The sequence below is a fragment of the Talpa europaea genome (genome assembly GCF_964194135.1).
Source record: "Talpa europaea genome assembly, chromosome: 8".
NCBI lineage: Eukaryota > Metazoa > Chordata > Mammalia > Eulipotyphla > Talpidae > Talpa > Talpa europaea.
This window is the reverse complement of record NC_140075.1, coordinates 38815587-38841653: the sequence shown is the minus strand read 5'-3', so window position 1 is coordinate 38841653 and position 26067 is coordinate 38815587. Positions and strand designations below refer to the sequence as shown.

The window sequence follows — 26067 nt, the reverse complement described above, 5'->3', positions numbered from 1 at the left end:
GCTATTTCTGGAGATGCACAATTCAAGGCCTCTGTGACTTTTCCTAAGGTTTCATCCATTGAAATAATACTGTGTTGGGCCTCCCCAATGGCGCAGCTGGGTTGCTAAGCTGCCCGCAGCCTCTGCAGCGCCAGTTCGATCCCCGGCTGCCGGCGAGGGTCCCACATGGCGCGCAGACCTCTCCTGCTACCTGCTGCTCCCCTCAGCAGTGTGCTTCGTCATCTGCCTGCTCTGCTCCCTGCTCTGGCTCTGGTGAATTCTCTCACCCTCCCGCACTTCTGACTGTACCCAGTGCTTGTATAAATAAATAATAAGTAAATCTTTAAAAAAATTATTAAAAAAAAAGAAATAAAATACTGTGTTGACAGGATGTGAGTGAACGGAGCAGCGTGGACTATCCCCAGCTCTATGAACCTGGACAACTGAATCTACTTTTTAACAAGCGTAAATTTTTCATCTGCATGGCCCATGGAATCTACACTTCATTAGTACTTTTCTTCATCCCCTATGGGGCCTTTTACAACTTGGCCGGAGAAGATGGGGGCCACATTGACGACTACCAGTCTTTCGCAGTCACCATGGCCACGTCTTTGGTCATTGTGGTCAGTGTACAGGTAACTCTTGGTGGAAACATCTTAACTTGATGAGTTTTCAACTTTAAAAAATTTTGTCTACTTGTTGGGAAGGGGAATTAATACTAAAGGAATACTGGGGTTTTCTTTGTAACTATACATTTTGAGATGAAATCAGGAATCTTTCCTATAAATTACCAGATGTGGGGGATCAGCATTAGATGTCTAAGCTCCATATTGATAGAAACCTCACAGAGATTTCCTTCCTGGGACTGAGCATTGTGCAGAAAGAGAAACGATCATACTATGACTTCCTTCTGGTGTTTGAAGAAAAAAATGTCCAATGATAAAGAGAAACTTTGATTTTCATAAGACTTAAAAACTCCCCAGGTTTTAAGGTGAGATCTGACATGTGGCAGTGAAATATCTGTGAAATTATTGAAGAGACTGTTATATATGTGGCAAACCTGAATCTCAAATTTTAATGAAGTGCTTCTGATTTAGTAATTTGTGACGGTCTATTGACCTTCTTGAAATGTGTCTAGTTTTGTTTCTCAATCCTTTTCATGTAAATGGTGGATACTGCCATGCAATATTGAGTTAGAGTTCACCAAAGCTTTTGGAACCATGCAAATCTGTCCCTCTGGGTGGGTATATTGAGCAGTGCAACTTCTGCTTTGTTTTGTTGTCTTTGAATCGCTGAATCAACATTCTGTGTTCCTGTAGTTTCAACCCAGAGAATTCAGTGATCCACTGCTTGTTATGATGGCACACTTCAGTTCTCCTGATTCTCCTTCTGGTAGGGAGGGCAACTGTGTAATGTATAGAGAGATATTTTTAGTGGTTGCACTCCCCTTCAAGTCAGAGTTATTAGCTGGTATAGGGTAAATGAAGATTGGTCAGGCTTTTACGCTGCTGATGACTTCTGTGGCTATCACCTCTTGCCTTGGGAGCATGGGCTTGGGGCACGCATGCCTGATGGTGGATACCTGTAATATGGGGTGGGTATGGGTAAGTGTGCTCCCCTGCGCCCGGAGTCTGAGGATATAAGGGTGATGTCACACAGAGAACAGGTATGGTAGAAAGTATGAGAGGACAATCACAAGAGCACACCAGAGAAGGCCTAGAGAAAGAGTAAAGACTAGCAGGCCCCTATCTGTTCTGTAGCTGGTTGCTTGCCACTACACTTGGTAATCCAAGAGATGATTTCAAAGGTCCTAACTGAAACAAAAGTCCAACATCTGAAGGAAAAATCAAATGGGAAACTTTCTTTAAGTTGTCATTAATATTATGTGCTATATAAGTGAGGACAACAGATTACCTGGAAAATTCATCATTAGATGTGATGGATACTATATGTTTTTACTGCAACTGGTTCTCACAATTAATGCTGTATATTGGGGTTAATTTTATCTTTATAATTGAAAAGAATCTGTTGGTATTCCTATATATCTTCTTCCTTTTGCTTGTCCATAATTATTTTTATACACTGTCAAAGCAATGCCAGTACTGTGCTTTCATATCAACTTTAGAAGTTATTGTCCTCATAAAGCACATAATTCTTATTACAGATAGATGTTTTATTTATACTTTTTTTCACAAGTTGAAAGATCACAAAACCATCCTGTTTCAAAGACAAAAAAAAGATGATAGAATCTTGCATCTCTGTCATGTGTAATTTCTTATCTCTGATGATCAAGATCTTATAAGGGTGATGTCTATGAGGTATTTAAACTTAGAATTCAAAATAAACAAATGTCCCTCATGCCAGATGTTTTGAATGGGGCTATCCAGTTCTATTTGGTTCAGACCTCACAGGTCATGTGTCTCACCAGGATCCATTCTCCGCCTCTGTCTCTGCATGGGCAACCGTGGCCCTGTCTGTTTAGCTTTTCTCTAATGTTAACATTATCATCTACACAATCATTGCACAGTTGTCAATATTCTGGAATTGGCATTGGTATATTGCTATTTACTGAATGATAGGCTTTACTCAGATTTTCCATGATTGACCTTCTTCTGTTTCAGGATCAACTCTTGGATCTTGCTTTGAACTTAGTTGTCATGACTACTCAGCCTCCTCCAACCTCTGGCAATTCTCCAGTTTTTCCTTGTCTTTCCTAATCCTCACTTTTTTTTTTTTTACTCTGACACTTTTGAAGAGTAGTGATCAGGTAGTTTGTGTTTTGTAGAATATCTCTGGTGCCAGCAAGCACAGGGCAGGTTCACTATGGATTTGGGCAGATGGATAAAGGAGAGTCCTAGAACCCTATTTTTCAGGCTTTAATGCACTCAGGGAACCAGGTACACAGGCACACCAGGCAGGCAGGGTGGCATGCAAGGAGGCAGGCACAGGCCGGGTAAGGTGGTGGGACTGGGAGCAGGGAGGTAACCGAGCCTCCCACCAGTCCTGCCATGAATCTTTTACTCTTTCTCTGGGCTCTGGTGTTCTCGTGGTCTTGCCTCTTCTGTAGTCATGCATCCTCCTGTAGCCGTCATCTCTGAGAGACACCACCCTTATATCCTTATATCCATATATATATCTCCTTATATCCTTATATCCCTAGCCTTAGGCTCAGGCATGCATGCCCTGTGCTCACCCACCCACCCATGTGCCTCCTGCATTAGAACAATAAAGGTGCAAGTGATAGCCACAGAGGCTGGTGGTGCAAAAAGCCCAATTAACTCACTTACGGTACACTGGATTTGTTTGGTATTTTCTTAGGGAAAGACAGATTGTGGGTTTGAGGGAAGAATCACAAAGAGGTGATGTCCCTTTCTTGTTGCATTTTTTTCCAGGAGCCCATGATATTAATATGACTTATTACTGGAGGTGCTGATCTTGGTTACTTGGTTAAGATGTTTATAAGGTTTCTCTACTGTAAGCTGTTTCTCTTTTAATATTCAATCCAGTAGAAATGAATCACTAATTCCAGCCTATATGCAGGGGAGGATAATTTCTACTTCCTAGAGGGAGGAATAGCAAAGAGTTCCTCATGTTTGAATGTTAAAACTATAACAAGTGAAATTTTAAATAAAATTGATACAACAGTTGGGGGGCCCAGATATCACACTGTGACCACATTGCAGGTTTAGGACTGGGACCCAACAGTCTTATTCCCCAAGTCATTGTTCTTGAATTAAGGCATTTATGAGTGTTCTATTAAAAATGTGAGAGAAGCATTTCCTACAAAACTATTTATCCTTGCTTCAGGATAATTAGGTATATTTGGGAAGTGAAATACACACACAGATTTGCACTTCTCACCACAGATAGCTAGCTCTTTGGCCATACCACAGGGTTGAAGTCCTCTAAATCTTATCCCCTATGTAGTCTCCATGACCCATACTTAGAGTCATAAATCTTATGAATATGCTGTACTGATACAATAGGTAAAACTTTCTTAAATGTTTTGTGGTTTTTCAGGTATTTGTATTATAAAATGCTCCACTTACTATTTCAAACTACATAATGTTTAAAATAGAATGAAAAATCTTTTCCTCTGCTATGTTCCCTTGCTTAAAACTATTGTGATTATCATACCTTGAATCCTTTCATATATTTTTCTTTGCTTTGAGAAACACATTCATTCAACAAACAGGGATCATAGATATATATGGTATTCTGTAAATATGCTTTTGTCACATAACTAGATATTCTAGACAACTCTCCAAGCCAACACATTCAAATCTTTATTCATCTCTTTAAGAACTACACAGGATGTCATAATATGGATATGTGGTAATTTATCAGTTAGTCCTCCACTGACAGACATTTGAGATGTTTCTTTTTCTTTTTTGGTTATGGAAGCAATGCTGCAATGTATTACCACACATATTTTATGTACTGTAAGATAAATTCCTAGAAATAAAATTTCATGAGTAGGTAATCCTATCATTTCTCAGTCTGATAGATGAAAAAAAGGCTTTTTTCCTACTAGCTCAGAGAGAGCATATATTTTAAAATTCATAAATATTGCCATATTAATTCATAAAAGGTCATAGTTATAAACAGCAGTCACTTTTTAGCTTATTTTAAAAGTTTTACTAAAAGTTATTAGGTAGTTCCAGAATCTTTAGGAGGGCTAATTAGTCTGGGAAAACACAGCTGGTCATAGCAACACCCAATAATGTAGTTCTTGGAGTGCAAATACTGCCATTACCACCTCTTACAGCTTGGCTCTGCTCACTGTGATGCCAGGTCATTCATAGGCTTCCAAAGAATCACTACCTCTACCAACCTCCTTGTCTCAAATACTGAGAAAATCTTATTCAAGTTTTGTGATTATGATTCTTATTAAGGTCTCCTTATATTGCAAGGAGAATTTACATGATTTGAAGTGGTGTTTGCCACATAATGTTCTTGATTGTCATTTGTTCTTGGTAGTTTTTATCTGTTTTCATGAGAAAACATCCTTATTTAAATTTGTATTTTTTATATTTTACTTCTACTAAATGTATTTGACTGATGTATACCTTGGATGCATCCCTTCATTTGCATTTTTATTTTATTTTATTGGTTTTCCCTTTGATAGGGAAGTGAGCTACTTATTTTAGTTGTGATAATGTGTATTTTTTGTTTCTTTCATATTGTTTTATGACCACTTTTAATTCTATTTTTTCATTTCTTTGTTCCCATGCATTATGATTTTTAAACATACCATTTGTCATGAAAACTTAACAAGTTTTTAAAAAAGATTTATTTATGCATGCAAGAGCTGGGATACAGGCCAGAGATGCAGGGTGTAAGAGGATTCACCAGAGTCAGAGTGGGGAACAGAACAGGCAGATTGACCGAAGTACTCTGCTGAGGGGAGCAGCAGGCTAGTCAGGAGAGGTCTGCTGTGCCATGTGGGTTGCTCCCTGGCCAGCTGGGGAATGAACTCATGCTGCAGAGTTAGTGGATTGCTTCACAGTGCTGTGCTTAACCCTTTACGCCACTAGGGAGGCCCAAAACTTAATAAGTTTTACTAGTGTATTCCCATTTTACTAACACTTTCGCCTTGGTTGTTTAAATCTATTTCCATTTTGATATTCATTTGTTTTGCACCTTCTCTTATTTACATCCAAATGACACTATTTTGGAAATGTATTTTATTTCTCCCACTCTGCCCTAGTTGCATGTTAACAATTTTGAATTTAAGTTTCAGGATATTATTAAATCCTTTAACATATGTTTTGACTATTAGAAAATTCTTTCAAAATTAATAGTGTAGCTCATACGTTATTACTCATTTAGGCCCAACTATAAATTTATGAGATGCATTTTTTTATACTTTATTTTCTGCTATTTTGAGATCTTTGTTCTATTTCTATTTTTATTTGATTGCAGTAATTTCCTTGAGTAATTTGTTAGAAAAGGGCACAGGATGTTACTCTTGAACTCAAATCTCCCTTTCTCTGTCTTTACATTTAATGATATGATATACTGGGTGGGGATGAGTCAGAACCTGTTTTTCCTTAGGAATTTTGCTAATGTTGTTCCATTGTACTGAAGTTTTAGTGTAGAAGTTTGATAATAATAGGCTGACTCCCTTCTTTTGTAAGTAATATCTTCTCTGTCTAGAAGCTTAGTTTTTTAATTTTATATATATATATATATTACATAATTCTTCCTTTTTGTACAAAGTATGCTTTCTCCACTCAGGTGTAGTTCCCATAAAATTGCTACCACCAATTCACCGTGCACCATCCTTTTAGTCCCTTGTGCTCTTCCCTCCCTTGTTTTGATCCTTCCCCCTCCTCCTCCACTGAGGAGTGTCTTTGATTTATAGTTCCCCGTTAATTTTGTTTTTTAATTTTTTATAATTTTTTTTCCTGATCCCTTATTTGGTTCCTCTATATTCTCCTATACGTGAAACCATCTGATATTTTTCTTTTTCCATCTGGCTTATTTCACTGAGCATGATCTCTTCCAGCTCCTCCTATGTTGCTGTAAATGGCATAAGTTTATCTTTTTTGATTGCTGAGTAATATTCCATTTTGTATATGTACCACATCTTCTTGATCCAGTCATCTGTTTTTGGGCATTTGGGTTGTTTCCAGGTTTTACCTATTGTAAATAGTGCTGTAATAAATATAGGTGTACATGTGCTCTTTTGAATCACTGTTTTTGTGTTCTTTGGGTAGATTCCTAGTAGTGGAATTGCCGGATCATATGGTAGCTCCATTTTTAATACTTGTTCTATTTCTTTTTTTTTTTTTTTTTAGATAATAAATTTTATTGTTATATTCCCCATACAATTGCAGCGCCCCCATTCTGACCCCAATCCCTCCCCTCCCACCCCTGCCCCCCTAAAAGTGTCTCTGGTTCATAGTTTTTTGTTGATTTTGATTTTCACTTTCTTATAGTTATTCATTTTCCTGGTCCCTTATTTAAGTTTTCTAGATTCCTGCTATGAGTGAGACCATCCGGTATTTTTCTTTTTCTTTTTGGCTTTTTTCGCTGAGCATGATCCCTTCCAGCGCCATCCATGTTGCTGCAAATTGCATGTGTTTATCTTTTTTGAATGCTGAGTAATATTCCATGGTATATATGTACCACATCTTCTTGATCCAGTCATCGATTTTTGGGCATTTGGGTTGTTTCCAAAGCTTAGCTATTGTAAACAGTGCTGCTATAAACATAGGGGTGCAGGTGTTCTTTGGAATTGATGTTTCTGTGTCCTTTGGGTAAATACCTAGGAGTGGAATTGCTGGATCATATGGAAGCTCTATGTTTAGTAGGTCCAGAAATCTCCACACAGCTTTCCACAGTGGTTGGACCAGTTTGCACTCCCACCAACAGTGCAGAAGAGTTCCTTTTTCTCCACACCCTCGCCAACATTTGTTGTTGCTAGTTTTTTTAATATGTGCCATTCTCACTGGTGTAAGATGGTATCTCATGGTAGTTTTGATTTGCATTTCCCTGATGACAAGTGATGTTGAACATTTTTTCATATGCCTGTTGGCCATTTGCATTTCCTCTTCAGAGAAGTTTCTTTTTAGCTCTTCTGCCCATTTTTTGACTGGATTATTTTCTTTGTTGTTGTTGAGTCTCATCAGCTCTTTGCAGATTTTTGTGATCAGCCCTTTATCATTAGTGTTGGGTGCAAAAATGTTCTCCCAGTTGGTGGGGTTTCTCTTTGTTTTTGTTATTGTCTCTTTTGCTGTGCAGAAGCTCTTTAATTTGATGTAGTCCCAGCTGTTTATCTTCGCCTTCACTATCACTGCTTTGGGTGATGTGTCTGTAAAGATGTCTTTGATGTGCAAATCACGTAGTGTTTCGCCTATATTTCCTTCTATGTATTTTATGGTTTCAGGTCTTATGTCTAATTCTTTAATCCATTTTGAGTTGATTTTTGTGTATGGTGTGAGGTAGTGGTCAAGCTTCATTCTTTTGCATGTAGCGACCCAGTTTTCCCAACACCATTTATTGAACAAACTTTCTTTGCTCCAATGCATAGTCTTTGCTCCTTTGTCAAAGATTAGTTGACCATAAATCTGTGGGTTTATCTCTGGATTTTCTATTCGATTCCATTGGTCTGTATGTCTGTTCTTGTTCCAATACCATGCAGTTTTGATGATTATGGCTTTGTAGTATAGTTTGAAGTCTGGGAGTGTGATGCCTCCATTCCCTTCTTTTTTTTTCAGGAGAGCTTTGGCTATTCGGGGTTTTTTGTGATTCCATATGAATTTCATCAATAATTGTTCTATTTCTTTGAAGAATGACATTGAAATTTTGATTGGAATAGCATTGAATCTGTATATTGCTTTTGGAAGGATGGCCATTTTAATAATGTTTATTCTTCCAATCCATGAGCAGGGGATATCTCTCCATTTCTTTGTGTCTTCTTCTATTTCTTTTAACAGTGTTTTATAGTTTTCTTTGTATAGGTCCTTTACCTCTTTTGTTAGATTTATTCCCAAATATTTGATTTTTTTTGTTTCAATAACAAAAGGGATGGTTTTTTTGATTTCTTCTTCTTCATATTTATTGTTTGTGTATAGGAAGGCTACTGACTTTTGCGTGTTGATTTTGTATCCTGCCACTTTACTGAACTGATTGATGAGTTGAATTAGCTTTTCTGTGGAGTTTTTGGGGTTCTCTATGTATAATATCATATCGTCTGCAAATAATGATAGTTTGACTTCTTCTTTTCCTATTTGGATTCCTTGGATGTCTTTCTCTTGTCTTATTGCCCTGGCTAGGACTTCCAGTATTATATTGAAAAGCAGTGGTGAGAGTGGACATCCTTGTCTTGTTCCAGATCTTAATGGAATTGCTTTCAGCTTTTCACCATTGAGAATGATACTGGCTGTTGGCTTGTCATAGATGGCCTTTATGATGTTAAGGTATGTTCCTTGTATCCCAAGAATTTCAAGGGCTTTTATCATGAATGGGTGTTGCACTTTGTCGAAAGCTTTCTCAGCATCTATTGATATTATCATATGGTTTTTATATTTCTTTTTGTTGATGTGTTGGATAACGTTGATTGATTTTCGGATGTTAAACCATCCTTGTGTCCCTGGAATGAATCCTACTTGGTCGTGGTGAATTATCTTATGGATACATTGTTGGATTCTGATAGCTAAAATTTTATTGAGGATTTTTGCATCAGTGTTCATCAGGGAGATGGGCCTGTAGTTTTCCTTTTTTGTGTTGTCCTTGTTCGGTTTTGGTATTAGTGTAATGTTGGCTTCATAGAACGTGTTTGGTATTGTCCCTTCCTTCTCAATTTTTTGGAAGAGTTTGTGAAGGATAGGCACTAATTCGTCTCTGAATGTTTGGTAGAATTCATTTGTAAATCCATCAGGTCCTGGGCTTTTGTTTTTGGGGAGGTTTTTGATTACCATTTCAATTTCGCTAATTGTAATTGGTCTGTTTAGGTGTTCTATTTCTTCTTTATCTAGCTTTGGGTGATTGTAGAGTTGTAGGAATTTGTCCATCTCCTCTAGATTGTTAAACTTGTTTCCATATAACTGTTCATAGTAGTTACTGATTATTCTTTTGATTTCTGCTGTGTCCGTTGTGATTTCTCCTCTTTCATTGATGATCCTGTTTATTTGTGCTTTCTCCCTTTTTTCCTCTGTGAGCCTGGCTAGGGGTTTGTCTATTTTATTGATTTTTTCAAAGAACCAGCTCTTGGTTTCATTGATCTTTTGGATTGTTTTTTTAGTTTCAATTTCATTTATTTCTGCTTTGGTTTTTATTATTTCTTTTCTTCTACTGGTTTTGGGGTTTTTTTGTTGTTCTTTTTCTAGATCTTTGAGCTTCGAGATTAGGTTGTTTCTTTGAGTTCTTTCTTGTTTCTTGATGTGAGCTTCTATTGCTATATATTTTCCTCTTATTACTGCTTTTGCTGCATCCCATACATTTAGGATATTGGTGTCCTCCTTGTCGTTCAATTCAAAAAATTTTTTAATTTCTTCTTTCATCTCCTCATTAGTCCAGTGGTCTTCCAGTAGTGTGGTTTTTAATCTCCATGAGGTAGGAAAGTTCCTTGCCTTCTTTTTATGGTTTATTTCTAGTTTGATGCCTTCATGGTCAGAAAAGATGGTTGATATGATTTCAATCTTGGTGTATCTGTTGATGTTTGTCTTGTGCCCCAGTATGTGATCGATCCTGGAGAATGATCCGTGTGCGCTTGAGAAAAATGTGTACTCCGTTTTTTTGGGGTTTAGTGTTCTATAGATGTCTGTTAAGCCCAATTGCTCTAGGTCTTTATTTACAGCTTTGGTTTCTTTACTTATTTTTTGTCTTGTTGATCTATCCATTGTTGATAGTGGTGTGTTGAAGTCTCCCACTACGTATGTGTTTTCTCTGATGTCTGTTTTCAGAGAGGACAACAGTTGTCTGATATATTTTGGTGCTCCTTCGTTTGGTGAGTATATGTTAATGATTGTTATTTCTTCTTGAAGTATTGTCCCCTTGATCATAATGTAGTGACCATTGGGGTCTCTTTTTATCTTTTTGAGTTTGAAATCTGTTTTATCTGATATAAGTATAGCTGTTCCTGCTTTCTTTTTTGGTCCATTTGCTTGAAGGATTGTTTTCCATCCTTTAACTTTGAGCCTATTTTTATCTTTTGTAGCTAAATGTGTTTCCTGGAGACAGCAAAAGGTTGGGTTTTGTTTCTTAATCCAGGCTGCAACTCTGTGTCTTTTTATTGAAGAATTTAGTCCATTTACATTTAGAGTTAATATTGATATGCTAACATCTGTATTTGCCATTGTGTTTGTCTTTCCTTTGATTTTATTTATTTATTCTTTTAATAACTTTTTTTTTTTTTTGGCCTTCTTTCATTGTTATTCGTCCCTCTGAGGTTCTGGCTTTAGGACTCCTTGTAGTATTTTTTGGAGTGGGGGTTTAGTTGCAATGAAATTCCGGAGTTTCTGTTTGTCTGGGAAAGTCCATATTCTTTCTTCAAAGAGGAAGGAGAGCTTTGCGGGATAGAGTATTCTTGGTTGGCATCTGTTTTCTTGGAGTCTGTTGACTATGTCCCTCCACTCTCTCCTTGCCCGTAGTGTTTCTTCGGAGAAGTCTGATGTCAGCCTGATTGGCTTTCCTTTGAATGTTATCTGTTTCTTCCCTCTTGCCAGCTTCATTATTTTTTCCTTGTCCTGGATTCTTGGGAGCTTTACTATTATGTGTCTTGCTGTATTTTTCCTTTCGTCGTGGAAGTTTGGTGTTCTTCTTGCTTCTTGTATATCAATTTTCAGCTCCTCCTTCACATTTGGGAAGTTCTCTTCAATTATCTCTTTGAATATTTTCTCTGTTCCTACTTCTCTCTCCTCTCCTTCTGGTATTCCTATAACTCTTATATTTCCTTTCCTCATGGAGTCAGATAGTTCCCGAAGTCTTTCTTCATTCTTTTTCCTTCGTACTTCTCTTTCCTTTTCTGTTTTGGTTCTTTTTATTTCTGTGTCTTCAAGAGTACTTATTCGTTCTTCCATTTCATCAATTCTGCTTTCATTGCTTTTCCCAGAATTCTTTAGTTCTTCCATTAATTCTTTGATCTCCTGCATTTCTTTTACTTCCCTCTTTAGGGACTCAATTTCATTCTTCTGATCGTTGATTATTTTTCCCTTATCATTGTTTTCCTTTATGACTTCTGTCAGTTTTTTAATCACGGCAATTTTAAATTCTCTTTCTGGAAGGCTCAGAAGTTCTTCCAAGTTACTGTCGTTGCCATCTGGGGGCTGGTTTTCTTTTTGTGGTGTGCTTTTTCTCTGGAGAGTTGCTAGGTTGCGTGTGGTTCTTCTCCTCCCTACAGTCTGTTTTCTAATTTGCCGTATGCGTTGGGACACTGTGTAGTTGGGACTGGCCGGCATCTTGGGTGGGCTTCTCTGCTCCCCCCTGGTTCCTCCAGGAGTCATCTGTCAGTTTCAAGCAGTCTTTATTGGAGAAAGGTCCCTGTTCTAAAATGCCGATGTGGGGACACACTCCCCTGTGCGCCTGGTCTGCCCCGGCGGTGGGTTCCTGCTCCCCCTCTGGGCTTGGACTGCAGGCCAGAGGGGTTCTGGCATGGGCGAACTTCCCCCGCTCACCTCTGGCTTCTGAGGAAGCCTTCTGCAGGTAGTCTTTACTGAAGAAATGTCCCTGTTCTAAAATGGTGATGTGGGACACACTCCCTGCGTGTACGGTGTCAGGCACACTCTTCTGCGTGCCTGGTCTGCCCCGGCTGTGGGTGCTCGCTCCCCCTGTGGGCTCAGACTACTGGTCGGAAGGGGCCCGGCGTGGGCTACCTCCCCAGCTGGCCACTATCTCCTTCAGGAGCCTCTGCTGGCTTCAAGTCGCTAGGTGGCGCCAGAGATCTCTCCTAGAGCCCTTGGGGAGCTGATTTTCCACCCCGTGGGACAGGGAGCAGAGCGGGGATGGTAGGGTACACCTCAACGGCTTTGGGGTGCTGTGTCTGCCTTGTGCCCCACCGTCGTGGGGAACCCACGCCCCTAATTTCGTGCCCCGGGTCTCAGTTCCAAAGCCCTCAGTTCCAGGACGTGGGCTGTAGCCCAGATCAGTGGCACGGGAATGGCGCCTTTTGAATCCAGCTCCCCTGCCTGGGCGCCTGGTTCCTGCTCACTCCGGGAGGGCCTCCGCGCAAGCCTAGGTCGTCTCCCCGCAAGCCTAGGTCGCAGGCGCGGGGACCTGGGCAGCTGTGATCCGATCCGCGCAATCCGCGCTGCTTTCCCCGCGCAATCCCGCTCCGCGTCTGTTTTTCCGGCGCGCCGCTTCCGCGCAGGCTTACTGGGCTGTGTGCTGGTGCTGGTCTCCTCCTGGGCGGGGCTCTCTTCAATGGCGTCAGGAGCTCACCTCCGGGGCGGATCCTGCGGGGGTTCTCCACAGCTCCTGTTCACAGGGTGTGGTGGCTGCAATAGTTCCTTTCCACTCACAGTCCCGCTTGCTGCGTCCTTTGTTCTTGTTGGCAGTTTTAGTTTGTTTTTTTCCTCCTCTCTGCCAGTCGGAGAGTGCCGCCTCTGTGGGCGGGGGAGGGGAGCAGGGTTCTGCGCTTCCCTCCCTTCTGGTCCTCTTTTATGGCAACTGTCTTCTTCGGGCAGTTCGCTGGCGTCGTCCGTTTATCTTCCGTGTCCCGGTTCTCACTGGGACCTGCCGCTTTTCCTCCCTATTAACTTTTTTTAATGGGAGATCTTACTCGCAGCGTCTCCTCGCCGCCATGTTGCTCCGCCCCCCTACTTGTTCTATTTCTTTGAAGAATGTCATGGAAATTTTTATTGGAATAGCATTGAATCTGTAAATTGCTTTTGGTAGGATGGCCGTTTTCATAATGTTAATTCTTCTAGTCCATGAGCAGGTGATGTCTTTCCATTTCTTTGTGTTTTATTTCTTTTAAAAATGTTTCATAATTTTCATTGTATAGGCCTTTCACCTCTTTTGTTAGGTTCATTCCCAGATATTTGATTTTTTTGTTTCAGTTATATAAGGGATGGTTTTCTTGATTTCTTCTTCAGATTGATTGTTTGCATAGGAAAGGTACTGATTTTTATGTGTTTAGTTTTCTGTGGAGTTTTTAGGTTCTCTATGTATATTAACATATCACCTGCAAATAGTGATAGTTTTGCTTCTTCTTTCCCTATTTGGATTCCTTGTATATCTTCCTCTTGTCTTATTGCTCTGGCTAGGACTTCCAGTATTATATTGAAAATCAGTGATGAGAGTGGACATCCTTGCCTTGTTCCAGATCTTAAGGGAAAGGCTTTTGGCTTTTCACCATTGATATTAATATTGGCTATGGGTTTGTCACTTATGGCCTTTATTATTTTAAGGTATGTTTCTTCTGTCCTGAGAATTTTGAGGACCTTCATCATAAATGGATGTTGAACTTTGTCAAATGCTTTCTCAGCATCTATTGATATTTTATTTTTCTTTTTGTTAAAGTATTGGATTACATTAATTGATTTTCAGGTGGTGGATCATCCTTATGCCCCTGGAATAAATTCCCACTTGGTGATGGTAAATTATATTTTTGATGCATTGTTGGATTCTGTTGGCTAGGATTTTATTTTATTTTTTTAAAGATGTATTTATTTATGCATACAAGAACTGGGGTACAGGCCAGAGTTGTGGAGGGTAAGAGGATTCAACAGAGACAGAGTGGGGAGCAGAACAGGCAGATTGACTGAAATACACTGCTGAGGGGAACAGCGGGTGAGTCAGGAGAGGTCTGCTGCGCCATGTGGGTAGCTCCCTGGCTGGGGATCAAACTCGTGCTGCAGTGGCTGCAGATAGCTTCATAGGTTGCATCTTAACCCCTTGCACCATCAGGTACGCCCTGGCTAGGATTTTATTGAGGATTTTTCATCACTGTTCATTAGAGAGATTGGCCTGTTATTTTGATTTTTTTGTGTTGTCCTTGTTTTGGTATTAGTGTAATGTTGGCTTCATGGTACATATTTGGTGGTATTTTTTCCTTCTCAATTTTTTGAAAGAGTTTGTATAGGATAGGTACTAGTTTGTTTCTGAATGTTTGGTAGAATTCATTTGTGAAGCCATCTAGTGCTGGGCTTTTGTTTTTGAGGAGGGTTTTGATTATTGTTTCAATTTTACTGCTTATAACTGGTCAGTTTAGATATTCTACTTCTTCTTTATCTAGCTTTGGATGATAAAAAAGTTATAGGAATTTGCCCATCTCTTCAAGATTGTTGAACTTACTTGCATATAACTGTTCACAGTAATCTCTGATTATTTTTTTGATTTGTGCTGTGTCTGTTGTAATTTCTTCTCTTTTGTTTATGATCCTATTTGTTTGTCCTCTCTCCCTTTTTTTCCTCTGTGAGCCTGGTTAGGGGTTTGTCTATTTTATTTTTTCGAATAATCAACTTCTGTTTTCATTGATCTTTTGAATCGTTTGTTTAAATTCTATTTCATTTGTTTCTGCTTTGATTTTATTATTTCCTTTCTTCTACTGGCTTTTGGGCTTTTTTGTTGTCTTTTTCCAGTTCTTTATGGTGAGAGTTTAGCTTGTTTCTTTGAATTCTTTCTCGTTTCTTGATGTGAACCTGCATTGCTATATAATTAACACTTACAACTGCTTTTGCTGTGTTTCATAAATTCTGGAGAGTTGTATCCAATTATTGTTCATCTTAAGGTGTTTTTTAATTTCTTCTTTGATCTCCTCATTGATCCAGTGATCTTCTAGTAGTGTGGGTTTCAATTCTCCATGAGGATTTCTTGCTTTCTTTTCGTGGTTTATTTCTAGATTGATGCCTTTATGGTCAGAGAATATAACTGGTATTATTTTGATCTTAGGGTATCTGTTGATGTTTGTCTTGTGTCCCAGTATGTGATCCTGGAGAATGATCTGTGTGCACTTGAAAAAAATGTGTACTCAGATTTTTTGGGGGAGCAGTGCCCTATAGATGTCTGTTTAGCCCATGAGGTCTAGGTCTTTATTTAGAGCTCTAATGTCTTTGCTTATTTTTTGTCTCGTTGATCTGTCCATTGGTGAGAGTGGTGTGTTGAAGTCTCCTACTATATGTGTATTTTCTCTAATGTCTGTTCTCAAAGATGACAATAATTGATATATTTTGGTGCTCCTTCATTTGGTGAGTATATGTTGATGAGTGTTATGTCTTCGTGATGGATTGTCCCATTAATCATAATATAGTGACTGTCTATGTCTCTTTTTATCATTTTTAGTTTGAAGTCTGTTTTATCTGATATAAGTATAGCTGTTTCTGCCTTATTTTTTGGTCCATTTGCTTATATATTTTTCCCCCATCATTTTTTTTTTGTGGGACCCTCGCCGGTGGCTGGGGAACCCCCCGCCCGCAAACTGCAGAGGCTGTGGGCAGCCTTGCAGCCCAGAGCTCAACTGCTGCACCACCAGGGGAGGCGCTCTCCCATCATTTTACTTTCAATCTATGTTTATCTTTTGTAGTTAAATGTGTTTCCCATCATTTTACTTTCAATCTATGTTTATCTTTTGTAGTTAAATGTGGTTCCCATCATTTTACTTTCAATCTGGCTTATCTTTTGTAGTTAAATGTGTTTCCTGTAGATACAAAAGGTTTGGTTCTGTTTTTTAATTCAGTCTGCTACTCTGTGTCTTTTTATTGATGAGTTTAGGCCATTTACATTTAGAGTTAATATTTATATACTGGCATCTGTATTTGCCATTTCATTTGCCTTGTTGTGATTTTATTCCTTACCTTATTTTGTTCTTCCTATTATTCTTCTGTTGGTTTTGGCTTTATGGCTTCTTTGGAGTGGGGGGCTTAGTAGTAATGAATTTCTGGAGGTTTTTTTCCTGAGAAGGTTTTTTATTTTTCCTTCATAGAGGAAGGAGAGATTTGCAGGGTATTCTTGGTTGGCATTTTTGATTTGGAGTTTGTTAAATATGTTACTCCATTCTCTTCTTGTCCATAGTGTTTCTTTGGAGAAGTCTGATGTCAGCCTGATTGGTTTTCCTTAATAGGTTATCTGTTTCTTCACCCTCATCAGTTTCATCATTTTTTACTTGTCTTGGACCTTTGGAAACTTTACTATTATGTGTCTTGCTGTAGTTTTCCTTTCATTATGGTAATCTGGTGTTCTAGCTTCCTGTATGTCTATTTTCGTTCCCTTCTTTATGCTTGGGAAGTTCACTTCAATTATCTCCTTCAATAGTTTCTTGGTTCCTTTGTCTCCTCACCTTCTGGGATTCCTTGACTCTTCTATTTCCTTTCCTCATGATGTCAGATAGTTCTTGAAGTACTTCTTCCTACTTTTTCCTTTGTATTTCTTTTTCCTTTTTTTGGGGGGGGGTTCTTTTTATGATTGTATCTTCAGGACTACTGATTAATTCTTCCATTTCTTCTATTTTCATGGCTTTTCTCAGAATTCTTGAGCAAATCCACTAATCTCTGGATATCCTCCAGTTCCTTCACTTTCTTCTTCAGTTCATTGATTATATTCTTATCTCTTTCTGTGTTTTCTCTTACCTCTTTAATTGTTTTCATTATGACCTTTTTGAATTCATTGTTAGGTAGAGATATTCTTCTGTGTCCATATTATCATGTTCTGGAGGTTGACTTTATTTCTGAGGTGTATTGTTTCCAGAATGGCCTGCTTGATCATTTGTATTTTTCTTTCTTTCCATTGTTAGCCTTTGGCTTTGCTCTGTTCTTAGTGTCCCTGTATCACTGGTGCTGGTTGTCATGACTTCTGATTTCCCTTGCTGAGGTGTAGATGTGTCTGCCTAGTGTCTGAGCCACTGTGGCTGGTGGGTAGAGGTATAGGTTAGGGCTCTTGTTGTTTTCCCTTCCTCTCTCTTTAGCTGTACCCCTGCTCTAGGCAGGTGGTTGTTCTCGTTCCTCTTCCCAGGGCGTTGGGGCTACCTTACTTGGGAGTCGGGGGGATCCTGCAGTTCCCACCTGAGTACACATACAGGCACTCTTCTAATATGGTAGGTGTTGTTCTTGCTGTGCTTTGCTCCAGGAGCCCCTGCTTTTCTAGCCCTCACTGCATAGGATGGGATCTGATGTCTCAGCCTGTGATAATCAAGAGTCTCATGTGGAGCCCTTCACCTCCAGACATACACTGAGGCCAAGTCCACTGGGAGGTGCCTGCAGGCTGGGTGGGATATATTTCTCTCTTGAGCTGCTAGGTCCCTTCAGGCTTGTCTCAGAAGAATACAAGGATCAAAAGATAATAAGGAGTGAAAGAAGAGATAAGAGGAAAGAAGAGGATGATACAGAAATGTAAAAGGAATAAAGGTGAGAGAAGAAAGAAAGGCTAGACTGGGGGAAAAGGAAAGAGGAGGAAGAGGAGGGAGGGTAACAGAAAGAGAAGAGAAAGTAGTGCTGGTAATGTTAAAGGGGAGCAAGGAGAAAAATAGAAGAAACATAAAACAGAAATACGAAAGATGGAAAGGTACAACAGACAACTCACTGACCAATAAACAAACAAACACACAAACAGATGGGGGGAGAATTGCTTCTCACGACTCTAATGGCTCCCTGTGAGCAAGTCATTGCTGTTTTAGTCTGGTCCGCTGGGGAGCACTGTAGGGCTGAGTATGATAGTCTTCCTAGGGAGGATTTAAAACAAAAACATGCACAAAAGAGCATGGAATGAATTGTGGCTGTGAGAGTTTCAGTACTCTTTCTGGATCTGTGAGGTAGTTGGATGGGTAAAGGAGCTTCTGCGGCCTCCTTCACCTGAGGGCTTGGGGTACCAAAAGGCCTCCAATGTAGGTACCAGCCCAATGAGGCTCCCCCTGATGGCCTTCCCTCTGGTAAGTGCGACTGGTTAAATGGCCCAGCTGGTCTCCCGGAAGGGGATGGGGAGGAAAGCTCCACAACAAAGGGGCTCGCACCTGACGCTGTGTGCTTGTACCCTGTGCCTGTGCCAAGGCCCGACTTGCCCACCTGTCACAGTCTGGACTTCTCAGATGTCTCAGGATTCTCTGGGAGTTGTTGGCTCCAAGCTTTTCCTCCCTTTGTTCTGGACAAGTGGGCTGGCTTTGTGGGTGGGGGAGGGGAGAAGGGTCTGATGATTTTCTCTCTTTTCTTTCCAAATTCCCTCTGCATCTGGGCAAATCACCAGTGTTGCCAAATTTGTCTAATGCATCTGGATCCCACCATGAACTCACTGTTATTTCTCCCTATAAGATGATTTTATGGGAGAACTTGATCCTATTGTCTCTTTGCCACCATGTTGATGATGTCAGTCTAGAAGCTTATGTTTTTACCTCTGGATTTCACAAATGTCACTGGAGTGTAACTTCTTGCATTAACTGGGCAGGGATTTAGAGTGCCATCTTCATCTGACAATGTTTGGAGTTTATTGCCACAGAGCTGTTTTCTTCTATCATTTCTTTTATTGTTACTTCTCCATTTATTCGCTTTCTAAAATGCCATTGTTTTGTATATCGAGCTCATGGCTCTGAGATCTATGGATTTGCCATCTATGTCTCTTATGTTTTTGCACCTGGTTTCCATTTCTTCAAGTTTTTGCTCTCTGTTGTGAGATATTTCCATTTGTTTGTTCCAGAATATTAATTCAGTTCTCATCAGTGATTATTCTTATTTGGTTTTTCTATTGAATTTTTATATTCAGAAATAATTCTTTTTCTTCCAGGATTTTTTTTCTCTGATCTAATGACATCTTCTTAAGAGTCTTCATTACATATTTTTGGTTATAGTGCTCATCTGTCTCTTCTATTAGTTCTGCTTCAATAGGAGCCACCTGTTTGATTCTGTTCAAGTCCTTTTAAGAGGGTTGTAATTTTTCTTTGCTTATCCATGCCCATACAGATCAGGCTATTGTCTACTGCTGTTGATGAATTGATAGGCAGTAGATGGTAGAGTTGGAAATTTTAGTCTAATGTCTTGGCAACTGAATGAACTGGAAAACTAAACTCTTGCTGAGGTATGGAAGGCAGAATTCTGATCTCAGGCCATTTAAGGAGAGAAAAGACTGTCCTTTTATAACCCCTGCATTTTATGTCAAGGTTACTAGCATCCTTTTTGGTGTAACATCTGAAAAGAAAGTTCACTTCAAGAGGGGAGGAGAAGTATGTTTCCAGACACAGAGACACAGAGGTAGATCTCTGTTTTATTTAGGTAGGGTCCTATCAGGCAGTTGTGGTATCTGTGGTCTTCAGACTCTGCTAGAAATGAACACCTTTTCTTGGACCATTTGGAAGCTCTAAGATGCAAGTAATGACACGAAAACCTACTCTTTTGGTCTCCCTTGAAAACTAAAGTGTTCATAATCACTAGTGACTTCTTGGCTTACCAGATAGCAGCAATCTTACTTATAACTTTCATGACAAGGTGGTAGAAAAACAAAGGACTTGTGAACATGCTCCCAGGTCACCATGAATCCCAGGATTAAGGATTTTTCTTTTTTTTACCATTTGAATAATTTAAGAGAAGGATCATCAAAATGAATTACAGATATAAAACAGACTATACCTTGTAAAGTGCTCATGTGAAAATTTATGTGCAGATTATAAAATGTTGCACTTGCCACAGAAATTTTTTTCAAATTGAAAAGTTTTGAGAGCAATTTGGAAAGTAACTTGGGATTAAAAACTACTCTACTTTCTTATTTCTCATTTAGAAGTTGAACATGTTATCTCCTAACTTTGATCCAAACTTGGCAGATGTAATGGCTTGCAGATATAAGTGCTAAAAGTCAATTATCTATCAGGAATAGTGATGTTAGTTCCCTGTGCCGTGATTGCCTATGGTTGGTTGATAGTGCAGCCATCTTTTTGGAGAGCAGTTCTGGGAAAATATTACTTAGTAAATTGATGTTCCTTTAATCCTCAAAGACCTCTTGTATTTGATTTTTTTAATAGATAGCCTTGGATACTAGTTACTGGACTGTCATTAATCATGTCTTCCTCTGGGGCAGCATCGCCACTTATTTCTCCATTTTATTTACAATGCATAGTAATGGCATCTTCGGCGCCTTTCCGAATCAGTTTCCATTTGTTGGTAAGTAAGTCCTACTGTCTAGTTGGGTCTGGTGTCATGCTGGCTTTTATTTGTTTTTGTAATTTATTTCCTATGTTGGGTGGGGCTAAGAATGACCAAGATCCTTTCTCTATAAACTAATTGAGCCAGGCACTTAAAGCTTTCATGCTTGAGAGGGTCTCCAGAATATTCATTTCTGTTACCACATGCAGAAGAATCATTGAGATAGCTGTCTGCAGTTTCCCAACAGCCAAGATACATTAATAGACTGTCCCTTTGCAAACGAGGGCCAGAACACATGTATCAGGATTACTTGAGGTCCTATAAAAAGTTTATATAGAGAGAGGAAAGAGAAAGAAATAATAGGGTCTTACTTTTATGCCACACCATCACCAATGTTTCTGTCAAAGTTCATGAGTGGAACTCACTTACATTTAGGTAAGGAAGAAATGGTGTATAATTTAAAGTCTTCAGAAAGTTGCTATATATTAGTCCATAAGTGATATAAACAGTAGCCTCTATTGTTTGACAGCTTGGATTCAAATGTCAGCTTCACTAATTATAAGCTATGTGACTTTGGGGAAGTGTCTTTTCCCATCATGCCTTAATATCTTCATTTTTAAACTGAGGACATTAATGGTTCCTATTTCATAGGAAATTTGTAAAGGTTAAATGAAATAAAGTATATGAGATACTTAGCTTGTAGCTTGTTACATAGCACTTTTTCAAGAAATGTTAATGGTGATGGTGGTGGTGATGATGATGATGATGACGATAATTTAAACAACTGTTGCTTGATTATTAGTTGGGCACATTACAGAGTGATTTGAGCATCATATGTGCAGCAAAGGACCCCCTAAAATCCCTTAGTGCCCTGAGATTCTGTGATTTGGCAGAGTGTACATCTAGTCCATTAATTGCCATTGCACTCCACATTTCAAAATGATTCCCAGCAAGGGCAAGTAAGGTTTACACAGGGGACTATGAATATACTTTCTCAGAAATTTTGAAATCTTCCAGTGTGTCCGAGATAAATTGGTAACATATTTCTGAGTTTATCCCAGCAAACTGTGGAAAAGAGAGATGCACAGTGACAACCTTCTTGAGTTCCATCAGGCAAGACTAAGGTTTGCCTCCACTGGTTGGAAAATCCAGTCTGGAAAAACAATTCTTAGAAGACTGATTCATGTAGAAAGCAAGATAAGAGCAACTACATGGTTGTACATGCTCCCTGATACAAAGGCACCTATCATTATTGTTCTATTGAAATGCACACATACACTTACATACCTTGTTGTTTGATTTTTGCATATTCTGTATGTCCATGGAAAGCTTTAAATTGTACCACTTTTACTTAATACCTGATGGTAATACTTTTTTTTACCAAAGATTCCAGCCATGTAGAAACATGTTAGTTCTGAATAACTATACGCATATTAGGAAAGAAAGACATTAAAACTATTTTTAAATTTTTTCCCTCACTCTCTTTTTTTTGTTGCCAAAACTGAAAGTTCAATGCATTGACCAGAAGACTTCTAGTCCTAAGAGAGCATTCTCACATGCATAATGAGACTGGAATGCCTCAACTGGAGAAAGTAGTTTTTGTAGGGACCATGCTCGCCAGCTAAGCACATGCCATTCCAGGAATTAATTACTGAGCTCCAATGAGACTTTTGAAAAGTCAGTGGGGCTAAAGAAAAAATTTTTTCCTTAGTAGCTAGCAGTACGCAGTGCTTTTAAAGTGAAACTTGTTTTTCTACCCATGTGTGAGGATGCTGAGCTTCAAGGAGCTCAAAGAAACATTCTACTTCATGAGTGAAGCTGCACTGAGTCTGCTTCAGGGAATTGTTGGCTCCTGCTGGTAATCTCCACCTTATCAGGCCATGTCAGTTCCCAAGAGTATTCCTACTACCTTTATCTTCTCCTCTACACTCCTGAACATACTACATACTGGGAAGACAGCCAGCGCTTCTCCCTCGGGTACTTGAACCTCACCATTTCAAAAAAGAGACCTTACGGGAATAGACAATGAGTCCATTAATTCAATAATTCAGTCCTATTTCTGACAACAATGTATTTTTTCCTTTAATGATAGGAAATGTGCACCATTCTTTGACCCAGAAGTGCATCTGGCTTATTATTCTCTTAACAACAGTGGCTTCAGTTATGCCTGTGGTGGCAGTCAGATTTTTGAAGGTGGATTTATTTCCAACTCTGAGTGAACAGGTATGTGGTATTGATGATGAGTAATTGAAGAGCTGGTTCTTGTCTCTTAGAATTATTTCATGCTCCGGACACTTGGGGAAACACCAATGAACCATTCATTGGCAAAATTCACAGGTGCATTACATCATATCATAGTAGATGAACTTCCACATCTGGATATACTAGCCACATGATTGCCGGTGAAGAGGAGAGTGTGGATAGGTATGGATGCAGAGTCATACGTTACAAGTTAAATTGGGCATATTTATAAATTTGACTTGAAATATAAGAAGCTCACTGGTAGCATGTTGGACAGTTATTCCAAGGCTGAGGCAAACTATCAGGAAAGTTACTGATGTGTGGGTAAGTAAAGGTACAACAACAGAGGGACAAGCATCGCATGAGGTGAAGAGACTAAATATTTTTAGAAATATAGTGATAGATTCAGAAACCTGAGGAAGAAGTTAACTTCTAAACAAGTTAAGAAAAGAGCAACTTGAAAACTGGATTGGAAAATGCAAAGGTAGGAAGAAAACAAAAGAAGAGCGATTATAGAAATACCTAACCCATGGAAGAGCAAATTATATTTTGTGGGAAGAGGTATATAAACAAGATAATTAGGTTACAACCCAGTTAAAAAGAGAAAAGATATCTTTTTTGATTGCTGAATAACATTCCATTGTGTATATATACCATATCTTCTTGATCCAGTCATCTATTTTTGGGCATTTGGGCTGTTTCCAGGTTTTACCTATTGTAAATAGTGCTGCAATAAACATAGGCATACTCACAGCAATGTGGATGGAGCTAGAAGGAATTATGCTCAGTGAAATAAGCCAGAAGGAAAAAGAAAAATATCGATGGTTTCACTTCTAACAGGAATATAGGGGAACCAAATAAGACATCAGTGTTAAAAAAAAAATAATAACAGTACAAAACACAACAAAGCAAAAACAGACAATTATAAACCAGAGACATCCTGCAGGGGAGGAGGAGGGAGAGGCATCAGAGGGAGGGAGGGGGGAGCGCAGGGGACTGAGGTGATGGTGCACGAGTGCCTTGGGGAAGGAAACTATGGGGACTACACCTGAGGGGGTGGAGGGAAGCAAATATTGTCTAAAAAATTGAAAAAATGATAAATGTTAAAATAAAAAGAGAGGAAAGATAAAACGAAAAGGGAGATACACATTTGCAGCTACTTTATGAGAAGGGGAAACCTTGATGCAGTGAGTGACCAGGTTAATGATGCTGACAGGAACTTCCCTTATCATTATATCCCTCACATTCTGGAGATAAATATGGGAAGATTCCTTCTGAAATGATTCCTGGAACCCCCTGATATAGTTGTTCTTTCTCCTTGGCTCTGTGAGTTAATCTGATGTAAATCCAGAAAATGGTGGAGGGGCTGATAGAGGGAAGACGATGCTCATTTCTTTCTCTAACTAGTCAGATTATGATTTTCTGCTGAAAGATTTTCTCCTGACACCAAAGTTGGAATCCAAGTGATCAGTTGCATTAGAGAGCAAGCCTTGACTCTTTTCCTCCTCAGCTTTACAGGGAAATGAAAGAATTGTTGGGAAGACACCAAAATGGTGTTGAGTTCTTCAAAAGACCACAGAAACGGAATTGCAACCCTGAAAATCTCATGGCACATCAAGCTCCCACAAAAGTTGGAAAACTCTGACTCGTTTTCTAAATTTTCTCCTAATTTAGTATGTAATGGCTATTGGATCTTGAGAATCTCTAAAGGAGAGGGAAAGTTCGTCTTTTGGGGGAATGGGACTATACACACACACACACACACACACACGCAAATACACACACAAGTGTATACATACTGAATTTGTTTGAGTGGCACATGTTAGAAAATCTTTCTGTACAAAATTATGTTGCTGGGCCTCCCCAGTGGCGCAGTAGGTTGAGTGCTGTGCTGTGAAGCTGTCCAGAGCCTCTGCAGCGTGGGTTCGATTCCCGGCCAGCCAGGGAACTACCCACATGGCATGGCAGACCTCTCCTGTCTCCCCCGCTGCTCCCCTCAGCAGTGTTTTCGGTTCTTCTGCCTATTCTGTTCCCTGCTCTGTCTCTGGTGAATTCTCTCACCCTCCCGTGTCTCTGGCCTGTACCCCAATTCTTGTATAAATAAATAAATCTCTAAAAAAAAAAGACGGTTTAAAAAAATTATGTTGCTGTTCACTGAAGATGGGTGTATGAAGTGGAGACAATAATAAAATTTGTCTCAACACTTCTTGCTTATTTAATAGTCTTTTGGTATGAATAAGAACTGATCAGTGTCTAGTGTAATCTTGGGTGAAAATTTCTTGGTTTTTACACGAAAAACTTTCTTTTGCAGTGAAGGTGAGTATTTTGTTATCAGTGCTGTTGATATTGCCGAAGAGGCATTCACATCACAAAGCAGTGCATTCCTTGGGGTCCCTGCTATGGGTGCATCATCTCACTGTAGTTCTTCTTCTCCAGATCCGCCAGAGGCAGAAGGCTCAAAAGAAGACAAGACCTCCACGTAGCCGAAGGCCTCAGACTCGCAGATCAAGCTCAAGAAGATCTGGATATGCTTTTGCTCACCAAGAGGGCTATGGAGAACTTATCACATCTGGAAAAAATATGCGAGCTAGAAATCCACCCCCAACATCAGAATTGGAAAAGACAGTGTCTAATAGCACTAGCTGGATTGAAAATTTATGTAAGAAAACCACAGACACAGTGAGCAACTTTAGCCAGGATAAAACAGTGAAAATGTGAGTCAAGATGAATTTGAACCACAAAGTTATCTTTTCACTTCAGCTGGAGCTGAAATTCAACTGGCTCCAAAGTTTGGGTTCGGGGTGAGGACTAGGGTGGATTGCCTCACTTAATTTAAATCTGTGGCCAACAACTGCTAGTGACCATCAAATAGGGGTGCACTCTATGGAAAACCAGATGGTTGCTGTCTAACTTGTGGTTTGGTGGACAAAACATCATAATACAAGCACAAGTTTATAATAACCTAGATACCAAGTGGCCTGAACTTTAGAATCTTATTTATGCAAAAAACCTCTGTAAATCTGTGTTTAAAATGACTGCATCTTCAGATGGATAAAAAAGATATATTCAAAAGTTGTATATTCCCCTTGAATGTTATGCTTGTTGACAGATAAGCACATATATGTGAGGTCACGCTTTCTCAAGATACCCTTTTAAGATCTAAAATGTGTACTAAGGTGCTTTCAGATGAAGAGTAGATTGCCGTTGTCTAGTCTTGGCATCTGTCTGGTGTGTTGAGTTAGGACAACAAATCACTTTGATGCCTGAAGAATAGAAAAAGGTGTTGGTGTTACTCATTATTCTACAAGTTAAAGGCAAGGTTGATTGAACATCTTTATGTGGAATA

At 39.3% G+C, this 26067-nt stretch overlaps 1 protein-coding gene across 1 annotated transcript in view; it reads left to right on the top strand.

Annotated features, from left to right (window-relative positions):
- The window catches only part of LOC311175248 (putative phospholipid-transporting ATPase IM), a gene marked incomplete at both ends in the record, with an annotated part of 87377 nt that extends 61938 nt beyond the window's left edge, over positions 1–25439 (top strand). Inside the window, 6 exons of the mRNA XM_084240153.1 lie at positions 369–614; positions 2601–2664; positions 18174–18286; positions 20360–20498; positions 22573–22703; positions 25158–25439. Coding sequence (XP_084096279.1) covers positions 369–614; positions 2601–2664; positions 18174–18286; positions 20360–20498; positions 22573–22703; positions 25158–25439 — 975 coding nt within the window. The remainder of the gene's footprint in view (positions 1–368; positions 615–2600; positions 2665–18173; positions 18287–20359; positions 20499–22572; positions 22704–25157) is intronic.
- Between the last annotated feature and the right edge of the window lie 628 nt (positions 25440–26067).